This window comes from Lissotriton vulgaris, chromosome 1_1 (genome assembly GCF_964263255.1).
Source record: "Lissotriton vulgaris chromosome 1_1, aLisVul1.2, whole genome shotgun sequence".
In the NCBI taxonomy this organism is placed as follows: domain Eukaryota; kingdom Metazoa; phylum Chordata; class Amphibia; order Caudata; family Salamandridae; genus Lissotriton; species Lissotriton vulgaris.
The window spans coordinates 690667407-690681286 of record NC_141685.1 but is presented as its reverse complement, the minus strand read 5'-3'; the positions used below and the strand labels follow the sequence as shown (position 1 = coordinate 690681286).

The 13880-nt window shown below is 38.9% G+C and overlaps 1 protein-coding gene across 1 annotated transcript in view; it reads right to left on the bottom strand.

Annotated features, from left to right (window-relative positions):
* Positions 1-13880, bottom strand: part of DPYD (dihydropyrimidine dehydrogenase) — a 3292815-nt gene that overhangs the window by 1002822 nt on the left and 2276113 nt on the right. The window contains exon 14 of the mRNA XM_086954704.1: positions 13266-13430. Coding sequence (XP_086810830.1) covers positions 13266-13430 — 165 coding nt within the window. The remainder of the gene's footprint in view (positions 1-13265; positions 13431-13880) is intronic.

The window sequence follows — 13880 nt, the reverse complement described above, 5'->3', positions numbered from 1 at the left end:
AACATATATATATATAGTAACAAAATATAATTAAATAATAGCCAATATTATTAACGTACAATAACAAAACTGTAAAAATTACTATTCCCACTCCAAAGAGTGCAAGCGTAGGGAAAGCGTTGGATAGCGTAAGGGTTAAAATTACTATTCCCACTCCAGTGGGTGCAACAGTAGGGAAAGCTTTGGATAGCGTAGGGGTTAAAATTACTATTCCCACTCCAAAGAGTGCAACAGTAGGGAAAGCGTTGGATGGCGTAGGGGTAAAAATTACTATTCATACTCCAGTGGGTGCAACAGTAAGGAAAGCGTTGGATAGCGTAGGGGTTAAAATTACTATTCCCACTCCAGTAGGTGCAACAGTAGGAAAAGCGCTGGATAGCGTAGGGGTTAAAACTACTATTCACACTCCAAAGAGTGCAACAGTAGGGAAAGCGTTGGATAGCGTAGGGGTAAAAATTACTATTCCCACTCCAGTGGGTGCAACAGTAGGGAAAGCGTTGGATAGCGTAGGGGTTAAAATTACTATTCCCACTCCAAAGAGTGCAACAGTAGGGAAAGCGTTGGATAGCGTAGGGGTTAAGATTACTACATTAGGGAAAGTAAATACTTCATATATTATTTAAACATTTAAAAATGAATATCTATTAATAATTAATTAAATATAATTAAAAATGTTATATCATATAATAATTAATATATTAAAATTACTAATTAACAATGATTATTTCAATGGATCACCTATTAATACATACAAATTAATAAAAAATTAACAAATAATTATGTATTAATTAAAAAATAATTAACAATTATTTCCAATTAAATAAATTTAAATAAATGTAATTATTTAAGTAATTATTAATAAATTAATTCCCACCCTATTCCCCTATAAACCCACAACCCGCTACAGAATATAAATAGTTAAAATTAACATAATTACCAATTAATCAACTAAATTAAATTAATTGGCAAATACAATTTTTATAGTTACCCATAAATACTTAATTAATAATTAATTCTAAATAAATACCAAAAAATAATTTTACATATTTAATTAATTATAATGTTATTACTTCCCACCTAATTCCCCTATAAACCCACAACCCAATACAGAAAATAAATTAGTAACATTTACATATTTACCAATTAATCAATTAATTAAAATGAATTACCAATTAAAATGTAATTATTTAACAAATATAAATTAATTAACAATTAATTAAAAATTACTATCAATAAATAAATGTACTTTTTTAATTAATTGTAATTAAATTACTTCCCACCCTATTCCCCTATAAACTCACAACCCGCTACAGAATTAAATTACGCAATAATTATAAAAACAAAATTGATTAATTAAAATTAATTATAATATAAATACACACTTTTCACACATAATATAACATAAAGAAACACTATAAAAAATTAGATATTATTAAAAAATCGATATTTTTAACAATCTATATTATATACTTCGATATTTTAACTATCTATAGTTTTTAACAGTCGATATTACATCACTTACCTTAAAAACGATATTTTTGATATCTATATTCTGTCCTGTCGATATTTTGTCCATACGATATTTAAAACTCGATATTATGTCCAAACGATATTTTGGACTCGATATTATGTCTGTGCACTGCTGTAGATACGCGCAGAGCAGCTGTCGAAAGCAAGTTAAAGTGTTAATTAATACAGCTGTTTACTTTTGAGCTTACTCCGTACCATGTGACCATATCTGACAGAATTGTATTATCCCTCAAATAGCCCCTTGCCACGCACATGACTTTAGCTAACAGCAGTCACATGATGTGGCTGCTGTAGGTCCATTCAAAAGGTAAGCTGAAATTACAAGACCCAGCATGCTTGGGGCTCTTTGTTGGTAAGCAGGACTAGCCAGCTGAATATGACCCTAATGACTTGGTACCATTGAAAGCTATGCTCCTTGCATTTTTATTCAACATTATTTACATTGCTGCACTTGTGTCTTGTATTTTTAATTGGCACGCTTAAGATAAAAGTACCAGAATGCAAAATGGTGTGCGTTAACCTGACAGGAGTCTTGTAAATCTCGCATCAGACACAGACAGTTATGGCCAGGTTGTAAGTATGAATCAGACAGTAACCCTAACAGGGACGTGTCCATATGAGATTTGCATGCAATCCTGTTTTCAGACCATAGTGCTTAGCCTTTAGGAATTTGTGCTTTTAAACAAGCATATAGAAGTGAAAATGTATGCCATGTCTGTCTTACAAAAGAGTTCCCTGTGAAGCGGGTGTCTAGCACAAACATAGGGACTTTGTCACAGATGATGCGTCTGGCCTATATAAGATTTCTGATATGAAAGCTAAGTTGGCTGTAACAGTATCACAGACAAATGGTTTTATGACAGAGGGACGAATGGCTAAACCACGTGTGCCTCTACCAAGTAGCGCAATCTGTGAATGCTTCTTAACCAAGCACTCCTTCACCACCTATGCCTTTACCATGCAATTATGTTGAAAATGCATGTGTGGTGAAGATCGCCACTACCCTGACCTTCCTGCCCTAAGCCCTAAAATGTAAACCCCCTAACTTGCCCCCGTCCTGATGCCTAAAACCAGCCCAGCCCTTAAAACTACACCTTCTTCAGCCCTGAGGCCTAAAACCCTGCCCCCTACCATAAATTACACGTATCCCCTCTCCCGCCCTGAGCCCTAAAACCTACCCAGAACTTTTCATAAAACTACCCCAAACCCTTCCACTGCCCAAAGGCCTTAAACCCTGCACCCAATTAAATAAACTACCCAGGTCTCCTGCCCTAAAACTGCCCCCAATTCTAAAAACTCCCCTCAAACCCAGCTCTCAAAACTACCCCAACTGGCTGAGCCATAAAAGCCTGCCCCTTCCCAAAAGTATCTTGAGCCCTAAAAGTGACCCTACTCCTAAAAACGACCCCCCAAACCCAGCCCCAGCCCCACTTACCTGTCAGCCTCTGAAGCTTCCTGTTCTGATGCTTCCTCTTCTTCTCCCCGCCCATTCTGTAGACCGCTATCTTACTTGTGTTGTTAAGGCAGATGCGTTGTTCGCGCAAGCATGGTTCACTTGAGTTGTTCTGACACATGTGGCTCTGACCGCGTTGTATTAGTCATTCCCTCAGACAAACAGTGCTCTGCCTTCATCATCTGCAACTATTCAGCCGCAGCACGTTTGCACACATGCCTGTCCCATTGCATTATTTAATGTGACACCGCTGTTTCCTTCAAGCAACCAGACGTCTGCAAGGGTTTAGGGACAAGAATGTATATCTTAGTTTGGGCATGACATTTCCTGGAGCAAGTAAAAAGGGGTTCAAGCCAGAAAACATATGGAGGAAGATGTTTTATGATTAAATGGCTGAAGAGAGTTAAGTGGCTGATGCAGCTATTTCCGTAGATCATGATTTTTTTAGCAATATTTACAAAGCACCCCCATTTATTAAAGAATGCAATCTTGTTCACAGTCCAGTAGTTTGAAAAGAAAAAATGAAAAACACTTTGCCAATTATGAAAAGTTTCATGTCACTATGGCTCCTGATTTCCACGTTGGTTCAGTCTAATCATTATAATGAGGTAGAACGGCACATCCTTGTCTTCCCCTTGCCTGCCACATTTTCGTTGCTTTCAAGTGGGTTTTGTGGCACCCTTTTACTCTGCTAGGAATGAACAGGCAGGCCAACAACTGGAGAATGTTTGCGTCGCATACTGTGACATTCACTTCAATTCATATGGCCCAGCAGGAGGTATTTATTTTCCGTTTTAGAGCTGACTCACTTCGATGGAGCCTCTTTCTCTCCAAGCATATGCTGACTAAGCTATAAGACGTTAACACAATACAAAATGAAAAGAGCTATATTCCACAATGGGGGCAGAATCGAGCACTGGGAGGGGGAGAAATAATACCAGTATGCGCCAACTGAGCTTGCCAAACTTAACAAAATTAAAGTAAATGTCACCAGCATGTACTGACTAAGCTTGCTGAAGTTAGCACACTTAAAAATGTGTTAAGAGCACTATGGAGAGAGCTGCAGGCAGCAGAGGTGGAAGGGTGAAGAAATAATAAAGTAAAAACATCTGGAGCAGTGGACGGGCACTAATTGAGTCAAATCAAACTGTACTTGGTCCCTGCTCCCCTGAAAGTATCAAAAGTGAAGTTAGGCCAGCACTGGCCAGCTAAGGAGGCTGCAAAGAAGAGGGACACTAGAGCCAAGAAATGGTAAGCAATGGGGGTGTTACAAGCTGTTTTTCTAAACAAAAGTGTCTCGCACGCTGATTAGGCTTCATGAAGACAACTTTGAAAAGGTCTGCTGGGGCAAGCGGGGGAATTCACGGATGAGATACGAGTCAGGAGAGGCGTGCGCCAGGGCTGCGTCCTGGCGCCAACCTTGTTTCCCTTATATGTTAATGACATGGTTGGGTTCCTGCAAAAATCTAAACACAACTCCCCAAAATTAGGAGGGAATCATATATGTTCGTTGACATTTGCAGACAATACAATTTTGTTGTCACAAACACCAAAGGGCCTGCAATATCTCTTAAATACGCTTGATGAATATTGTAAATTAAAAGGCTTGGAAATAAACCCAGTAAAAACTAAATATATGTCCATAAGGCCCCATAAATGTTTTTAAAAAGGATATAATGTTGAATGGAGCGATTTTAGAGCGTATTCCCAGTTTTGTTTATCTTGGGGTAACCATTGATTCAAAACTCTCATGGAACCTGAATATAAAGAAATCAAGATCTATTTTATTGCAAATCTCAGCACCAGCTATAAAAACAACTCCATGCAACCAGGACAAAGGCCATCACACCAGCCCTAGAAGTTTACAAGTCTAGGGCTCAAACTGCTGCCTTGAATTGCTCAGAGTTGTGGGGGGGTGGGGCGCTCTCCATCCTAATTGTGGGGGAAAACAAGGTATTGAGAAGGTTGATTGCCCTCCGCGAAAACACTCCTGTGATCCCCTTCATGTATGACCTGGGTATAAAACGGATTGAGCAAAGGGAAGTTTGGATGACTTTATCATATTAGATAAGAATATGGATCACCGATGAACTGCAAACTTATAGACAAGCATTAAGTGAACTATTGGCATTAGACATCCATGTCACATTTCCTTGGTTGGCTCATATTCACAAATGGCTTCAGGAGCTGGGCCTGAGTAGATTTTGCGAACAACCGAGCATGCTGACCCCGGATTCAAAAAGGGAAATTAAAACCATTTATTGGAATTTTATTTGGCACTGAGGGCCATATGTAGGTGAGGGACATTTACCGATTCTAAAATACCGAATTTTACTGATTCGGTATTTTAGAATTGGTAAATGCTATGTAGGGAAATATTAGGTAAGTATTACCGAATCGTTAAGATTCGGTATTTACCTAATCGGTATTTACCGATTCGGTAATTCCTATTCATTCCTGTGGGCCTGGAGGCCCATAGGAATGAATGGGAATTACCGAATCGGTAAATACTGATTCTGTAAAATAGGGAAAGAGGCAAGGGTTGCAGGGTGTCACATTGACACCCTGTTGCACCCCTGAATAGTGCTTGTGTGCACATGTGGCACACATACATGCCCTAAGGGCATGTATGTCTACCACATGGCACTGGTGTAAATGCACAGATCTGCATTTACAGAGGTATTCGTTATTTACCACCAACTAATAGTTGGTGGTAATTAACGAATCCTTAAAGCACAGAAGCACTCTTGAAAGTACTTTCTACATGTCATTTACCGATTCAGTAAATACCGAATCGGTAAATGATGATTCCGTAAATTCAGAATCGGTAAATACTGATTCAGTACAGGCAGGGAGGAGTGGTGAGGAGCGACGGACAGTTGGGGAGGAGTGGCGGAGCGGTGAACTCAGGAGCACGGGGAGGAGCGGCGGCTAATGTAGGTGAAGCAGCCACACAAGTTATCCCACAGCGAGGGCGCACTCAAGGCACAGACAAATCCTACTGTTTGTAGCAGAATTCTTTATTCAAAGCAAACCGGTAGCAGTGTCCTGAACAATTCTGCAGCCCTACGCGTTTCGGAGCTGCTTGCTCCTTGTTCACGGGCAATTTGCAAGTCAATTAAGCAGAGGTGAGCAATCGGCAAGTTCTCATTCTCCCTTCTTTTATGTCTTCCGGTAGATTTATTTACATCACAGCACTCTGGGACTCGTAGTGCCATTGCTCCTTAATTAAACCCTTCGGTGGGTACTGCTGCATGACATTAAATTATTTGCATTTAAAGCCATAGAACAAATCCTTAGAAGGTGCTGTAGAGTCAAAGTTCCAACATTGGGACAACATTGATGAAAATTCCTCAAATGTCAAGGAGTCTATGACCCCACAGATATAGGCCATTACTTTAAAAGTCCCTTAGGGGAGCTGCTGCACTTCTACAACCCCCATTCTTCCTTTATCACATTGATGGTTTCCCTGCCAACTTGGGGCAACCACAAATAGAGAAAATGATGCAGGTTAATTAGTCCCAGACCCCAAATGTTGAGGGCAGCTAAGTTGCCACCTCCTTGATGCCCCGCCGTCTCCTACATGGCCAGCACCTCCGCTTGCAGCTACAGGAGCCAGCAACCTCTACTTTCTTGTCCACTCCTATGGGCAGGTGTCTGCTGACTGGTGATGGCTGCATGCTCCCCACACAGGCTGCGGGGCAGGCATACCGCTATTCGGGGGGAAGTCAGACACCACTGGTCAATCCTAGGGCCCAATATCCTCTCTCCACCCATGTCCCAACCCTCCTGTACACTAAGCGGGGACAGGTCAAGATGGTATCATCCAGGAATCACCAGTCACATCTTCTCTGGGAACATCAGTTTTGTCCTGCGTTGGCTCCAGGGGTCTGGGTTCCCTCCTTTGTTCAGTAGGCTTGAGCAGGCCCTTCCCTGGTACAATGTGACGGCTGATTGATTGGTGCAGATCCTTCCGCTCCACCCCTGTCCTCCTCAGGAGCTGAGTGAAGCGCTGTTTGTGTGGGGAGGCCTTTGTTCCTGCTGCTGGAGAGAAATGTAATTAACCTGGCACAGCAGGGGGACAAACCACCTGGGCTCTGAGATCCTGAGATAAGCCAGAGAAGTATGACAATTCTGGATGCATCCTAAGTTGCACAGATTTCTTTTGTGAACTTGCAGATTTTATTTTCTCATAAAGATGATCACAGGGCTTTGTAGATCAAAGAGAAGTAAAACGTCACCCTAAGGCAGTTTCCCCCATATGTATAATAAAGTGTCACTACAGACAAAACAGTAAATCACACTGACTTTCCCTATTAGTGTACACTAACAATATAAGGCCTCCCGCAGGTCATTATCTAATCCTACAGAGTCCCCTCATCACCAATCTACCTGTGCATGGCAGTCAGCGACGGCTCGTGGAAGGAGTTACGGTGGGGCAGGAGGGTGGGGAGGGGGAGGGGCAGCGCGGAGGTTGCTAAAAACCGGCATATGGATAATTGCAGGTAAGTAAACAATTTAATTAATAAAACGAATTTCGTAGTGCGCCTTGCATCGCAAAATGCAATGCAGTGCGAGCTACGAAATTCGTTTTATTAATTAAATTGTTTACTTACCTGCAATTATCCATATGCCGGTTTTTAGCAACCTCTGCGCTGCCCCTCCCCCTCCCCACCCTCCTGCCCCACCGTAACTCCCTCCACGAGCCGTCGCTGATGGCAGTAGTCTCACATGTGCAGCCCCCATATGAGTGCACATGTTCATGTGTAACCAGACTTCATGTGTAACCAGACAAGTGCCCCTTACCCTTGTTGCATCATAGCAACCTTATCTTTAAAGGTGGACACTGACGCTAAACACGGACAGTCCATTTGCCATGCGATTACTTTTGTTGAGATACATGTTGTGAGACTCACCCACAGTAAAATGTGCAAAACCAAGTGATCTTAAAAGCAAAAAAATTCAGGCGTACTGAGTGAGTGGAACTTATTTTAAATGCTTTTCATAATAAACAGATCAATTCAATGGAATCTGACAGAGCCTTTCCGAATGAATTGGTAAGGTGTATAACCTTTATCATTGGCTTGACACCAACATCATCAATGGCTTAATGAAACACACTTAAGCTGGAAACCATCATGCATACCGTTATAAAATTATAAATATGTACAAAACTTCAGTTGGCAAAATTAGATACACCCTCTCGCTAAAGGCTTAACAAAGATTATTACAGTGTAACATCTTCTCTTAGTGCTTGTCAAAGGGGTGGACCAACATCGATACCCTGGCCTACTACTAAAATCTGTGGGATATTCACACTATCTTCATCACAGTCTGATAATCCACTGTTAACATCCTATTGCCTTAAACAAATCTTTTAACAATAAATTAGCTAGGCTTACTGCCTTTGCCATATTTTCATTGGTAAACAGACAAAATATCGACAACAAAATATCGAATGGACATAACATCGAGTTCAAAATATAGGCTTGACATAATATCGAATGGACAGAACATAGACATCAAAAATATCGTTTTGAAGGTAAGTAATGTAATATCGAAACCTAAAATATAGATAGTCAAAATATCGAAGTACATAATATAGGTTATTAAAAATATCGAAAATGTATTAATATCGATTTTTTTATAGTGTATTTTATGTGGTAAAAGTGTTTATTTATGTTATAATGTAATTTAATTAATGAATTTAATGTTATTTAAATTTTGCGTAATTTAATTCTGTAGCGGGTTGTGGGTTTATAGGAGAATAGGGTGGGAAGTAATTTAATTAAATTAATTAAATATGTAAATGTATTTATTGGTATTTGTTTATAATTAATTGTTAATTAATTTTTATTTCGTAATTAATTACATTTTAATTGCCAATTAATTTTATTTAATTGATTAATTGATAATTATGTTCATTTAATTAATGTAATTTTTATAGCGGGTTGTCGGTTTATAGGGGAATAGGGTGGGAAGTACTTTAATTATAAATAATTAAATATGTAAATTTATTTATTGGTATTTATTTATAATTAATTGTTAAATAATTTTTATTTTGTAATTAATTACATTTTAATTGCCAATCAATTGTATTTAATTGATTCATTGATAATTATGTTAATTTCATTAATGTAATTTTTGTAGTGGGTTGTGGGTTTATAGGGGAATAGGGTGGGAAGTAATTTAATTATAATTAATTAAATATGTAAATGTATTTATTGGTATTTGTTTATAATTAATTGCTAATTAATTTTCATTTTGTAATTAATTACATTTTAATTGCCAATTAATTTTATTTAATTGATTAATTGATAATTATGTTAATTTAATTAATTTTAATTTGTGGCGGGTTGTGGGTTTATAGGGGAGTAGGGTGGGAAGTAATTTATTTATAAATAATTAAATATGTAAATTTATTTATTGGTATTTGTTGCACTCTTTGGAGTGGGAATAGTAATGTTTACCCCTACGCTATCCAACGCTTTCCCTACTGTTTCACTCTCTGGAGTGGGAATAGTAATTTTTACCCCTACGCTATCCAACCCTTTCCCTACTGTTGCACTCTCTGGAGTGGGAATAGTAATTTTACACTTCCGCTATCCTACGGTTTCCCTACTGTTGCACTCTCTGGAGTGGGAATAGTAATTTTTACCCCTACGCTATCCAACGCTTTCCCTACTGTTGCACTCCCTGGAGTGGGAATAGTCATTTTTACCCCTACGCTATCCAGCGCTTTCCCTACTGTTGCACTCTCTGGAGTGGGAATAGTAATTTTTACCCCTACGCTATCCAACGCTTTCCCTACTGTTGCAATCTCTGGAGTGGGAATAGTAATTTTTACCCTTACGCTATCCAACGCTTTCCCTACTGTTGCACTCTCTGGAGTGGGAATAGTAATTTGTACCCCTACGCTATCCAACCCTTTCCCTACTGTTGCACTCTCTGGAGTGGGAATAGTAATTTTTTACCCCTACGCTATCCAACGCCTTATCTACTGTTGCACTCTTTGGAGTGGGAATAGTAATTTTACACTTCCGCTATCCTACGGTAATAATATTGGATATTTTTTTAATTAAATTATGTTACTATATATATATATATATATATATATGTTTCAACAAATATGATTGTAAAAAAATGTATAACTTTAATTAATTATTTAATTAATATAAGTTAATTTAAGTATTTTTAAGTATATGTTAGTAAATACTTTTTAATATTAATTTAATTTAACATTGTTTTTACTAAAGTCGATATTTTTACAAACTATATTGTAGTAAACAATATTTTTTACTCAATGTTTTTGTACTTACCTGTTTGTAGACACAAAGTCGATATTCTGTCTGTCGATATTTTGTCGCCGACATTTTAGGTAGTCGATATTATGTCCCTCGATATTATGTCAGTGATCCATTTTATAACCAGATCAGACCTATAGCATGTGATACATTTGTACCAGCGAACCACACAGGGTTAAAGCCTTAACTTTTTTTTGTCAGCACTCCGGCCTGTAGTATCGAACATAGGCTTTCCAAAAAGGCAACCATCATGCATACAGTTTTAAAAAAGCAAATGTATACAATACTTCATTTTGCAAAGAAAAATAATCTCCTAAAAGAGACAATCTGTGAGATTCCATTCCAACAAAATACCACTGTGCAAGGTCAAATACAGAGTAATAACTATTCACCTTCAAATGCCTATTGACATTAACACGTTCTTTTCACAATAAATATGCCAGGCCTATTGCCTTTATTGATTTTTTTATGATAAAAAGATCAATGCTACCCTTGTTCACTGGATTGCCACCACAACCAACACAGTCCTGTGATGATGAGTATGAGCTTTCCCACAAGGCAAACAGTGCAATACAATGACTCTTTCCAGTAGAAGCAGTCATTTTCTTCTCAAACAAATTCTGTACTTAAGGAACCAAACATCTGGGTGAAGTCTAAGCCCCTCCCTCAGCAGTACTTCTGAATAACTTTTCTGCTTATGGTGTACCGGCACATGTGCTCTAAAGCCAGAACTAAAACAGCACAAAGTTCTAAGATGCACATATTTGCATCATTGCACTTTCCTGTTTTTTACTTTGGAGAAGTGTAGCAATATCTTTGAGATGAAAAGGACATAGTATATTCCTTCTGTATCTACAGGAAGCGGAATGTCTGGTGCCCCGTTGAAGTAAACGGACAGTTTTTGAACAAAAGAAAGCTTTTCAATTTTTAATGGAGGAAACACTTTTCCTCCACTTATAAGGTGAATAACATAGGTAAAGAGTCAGCTCAGAATAATGAATAGTGTCATAATTATCTCTCACATGAAACAGGGGGTTTTAATGAGCCTGTGACCTATCAGATTGTCCAGCAAGTGCATGGCTGTGAACTACAGTGGGAATTTCTGGTGATTCACTCCACTGGTATGTAGTTCTGAAACACAGGAGCCCCAGTTTAGGGAACAATGCTTGAGCGTTTCAGTTCTAGATTTCATTCTTGACTTTCTTGTGTGCAACCTGTTTCTTAATATGTCCTCTACGAAGAGTAGTTTTGAAGAAGTCTTTCTACCAGAGCACCTTGACAACGCCACATGAGTGAAATGTTGGCGCAGTATGAGAGCCGGGAACCCACATCACTTGTTTGCACTTTGCAGATCGGAAAACACATTAAAATTAATTGATTGTTGTAATTTCCAATATCATAAAGTCTTTAACAATGTTTCTTTCTGTTGTGAGGCACCACTGTGATTTGATGGCAAAGTGCAGTAGAAAGTAAGCTTGCAGTATTTCTAGATCCATCTTATATTCATAAATTCCAATATGTCTGTCTCGGCCTTGGCCGTCATTTGCAGAGCAGATTTCCCTGTGGTCTGTGAGACTGTAAAGGGACTTGACCTGTGTTTAAGGCAAACCTCGTGGGCATTGTATACTGCGATGCACTGATGTTCCATTTTGCATGTCAGTTGTTGCAAGGTGCCTTTGCGTCATATTGCATTGTTGTGGCCATTAGACATTATTTCTTTGTGTTGAAGTACCATTTATTTTGCTTGCATATTATAAACTCAAGTGCTTGAGCACTTTTTCATTGTTTGGCATCCGTTCTGTTGGTTAATAAATGTACGGTGAGTGTTAAAATGTATTATGCGAAAACAGAGGTTCTAGCCACGATTCACAATTTATTTTGTTCGTGTTTGTTAGAGTAACATGAGTGTCTGCGCAGGGGTGATTAGAGACCTTTCTTTGCTTGGTGAAAGCAATTCTCTTCAGTGACGGGTGCTGCATTTCAAATAAAATTGTATTTGCTTATGTCTTACTGTGACATCCCCTTACACTTTTCTCGATTTACAAACACCCATATGAAGAAAATTATACATTTTGTTCAGTCAACATTCCACTTCGCGCTTAAGTAAATGACTTATTACCAATTAGTAATTGCTCAAAAGGGCCCACGGGTCTATTATCATGGTCTTAACGAGAGCGCTAGCTAAGATTAGAAAACTATGACGTAAATGGGGCAACAAAACATAGAGTGAGAGCAGAGGCGCAAAAAGAGATACATTTGGGGGGGGGGGGGGGGGGAGGGCTACTAAAAATTTCGGGGGGGGGGGCTGATTCTTCCAGCAATAGGCAGAGTGGAGATGCAGGGCCTCTAAGAAGAGGTGAATAACAACAGGGCCTCGTTAACAAGTAAATGGTCTTTTAGGACCTGTGAAGTACCCGTGTGCGGCTATGTGTGTGTGCCCGGGAAGCTATCTCAACCCGGGCTGATAGACACAGCGGGGGGGGGGGGGGGACTGCGTTGGGGGGGGGGGGCGAAGCCCTTTGAGGCCAATGGGCATTACGCTACTGATGAGAGTGGGTTACCGCATACATTCAATAAACACACGACAAAAGAGAGGTAAAACATATATGAAGAAAGATGGAGGAAAGCCACACTTGCAGATATGTTAAGATGAGACATAGTAAATAAAGACAATTATATAAGCACCTTTATCTCGTTAATTCATTTTGGTCGTGTCTATTGCATTTGCTGGGCAATTATTTAAATATTTTTTAAACACATGTCTGCACCTTCATGTCTTGCTTTCCAAGCTTCGTCAGAAAAAATATTTCTTGGCTGTAGTTCACCCTGGCAGAGCATGCATACGTCTAGTAGTCAGGAGATTATGGTTGTGTATATGTACATCAGCGTATTTCAGTGCACGAAAAGAATATTGCAATATACATGAGGCAACTTTGAAGTTTTGTAAATTAAAAATATAGAAATGGCCATTTACTTACATTGTTTGGAAAGTCAGCCTTCAGCTCGGCGACACTTTGGCACCAGTAAGCAGTTGTCTTTTCGCTAATCAGTTCAATGTTTAAAAATGAGCCCTGCCCCGGTCCGTATGTAGGGCCTGAAGTGCATCCTCGAATAATTCTTGGAGAGACGTTTGTGACAATATCCTGTAAAAGCAGACATACATTATCAGAATGACAAAAAGAAGTGCCATGTGAAATCGCAGTCATGTTCACCTTCCACATCCCAAAAGTATTAAAAGGCTTCAAGCTGACATCCAACACGTTTTGAGTGAAAAATACATTTTTTGAACAACTTACAAAATAGAGCGAGCGAAATGACTACTATAATGAAGATATTACAGTTAGATAGCTCTCTGAGGTTTTCGATTTACATATAAAGTGTGTATTATTGTACACAGTCCACCGAGCAGCAGACGCATGAAAAGAAGCACTTTATTTTATAGATATTACATACATTTTAAGGGATGTACGATGCTTTCTGCAATTCTGAAGAGTGTTGGTTAGGGCACGCAATATAAACCGTCACAGTCCAAGTGTGAGATCGGACTGAGGTAAGAATGACAGTACGTCATGGAGTAGTAAAACAAGCAAAGC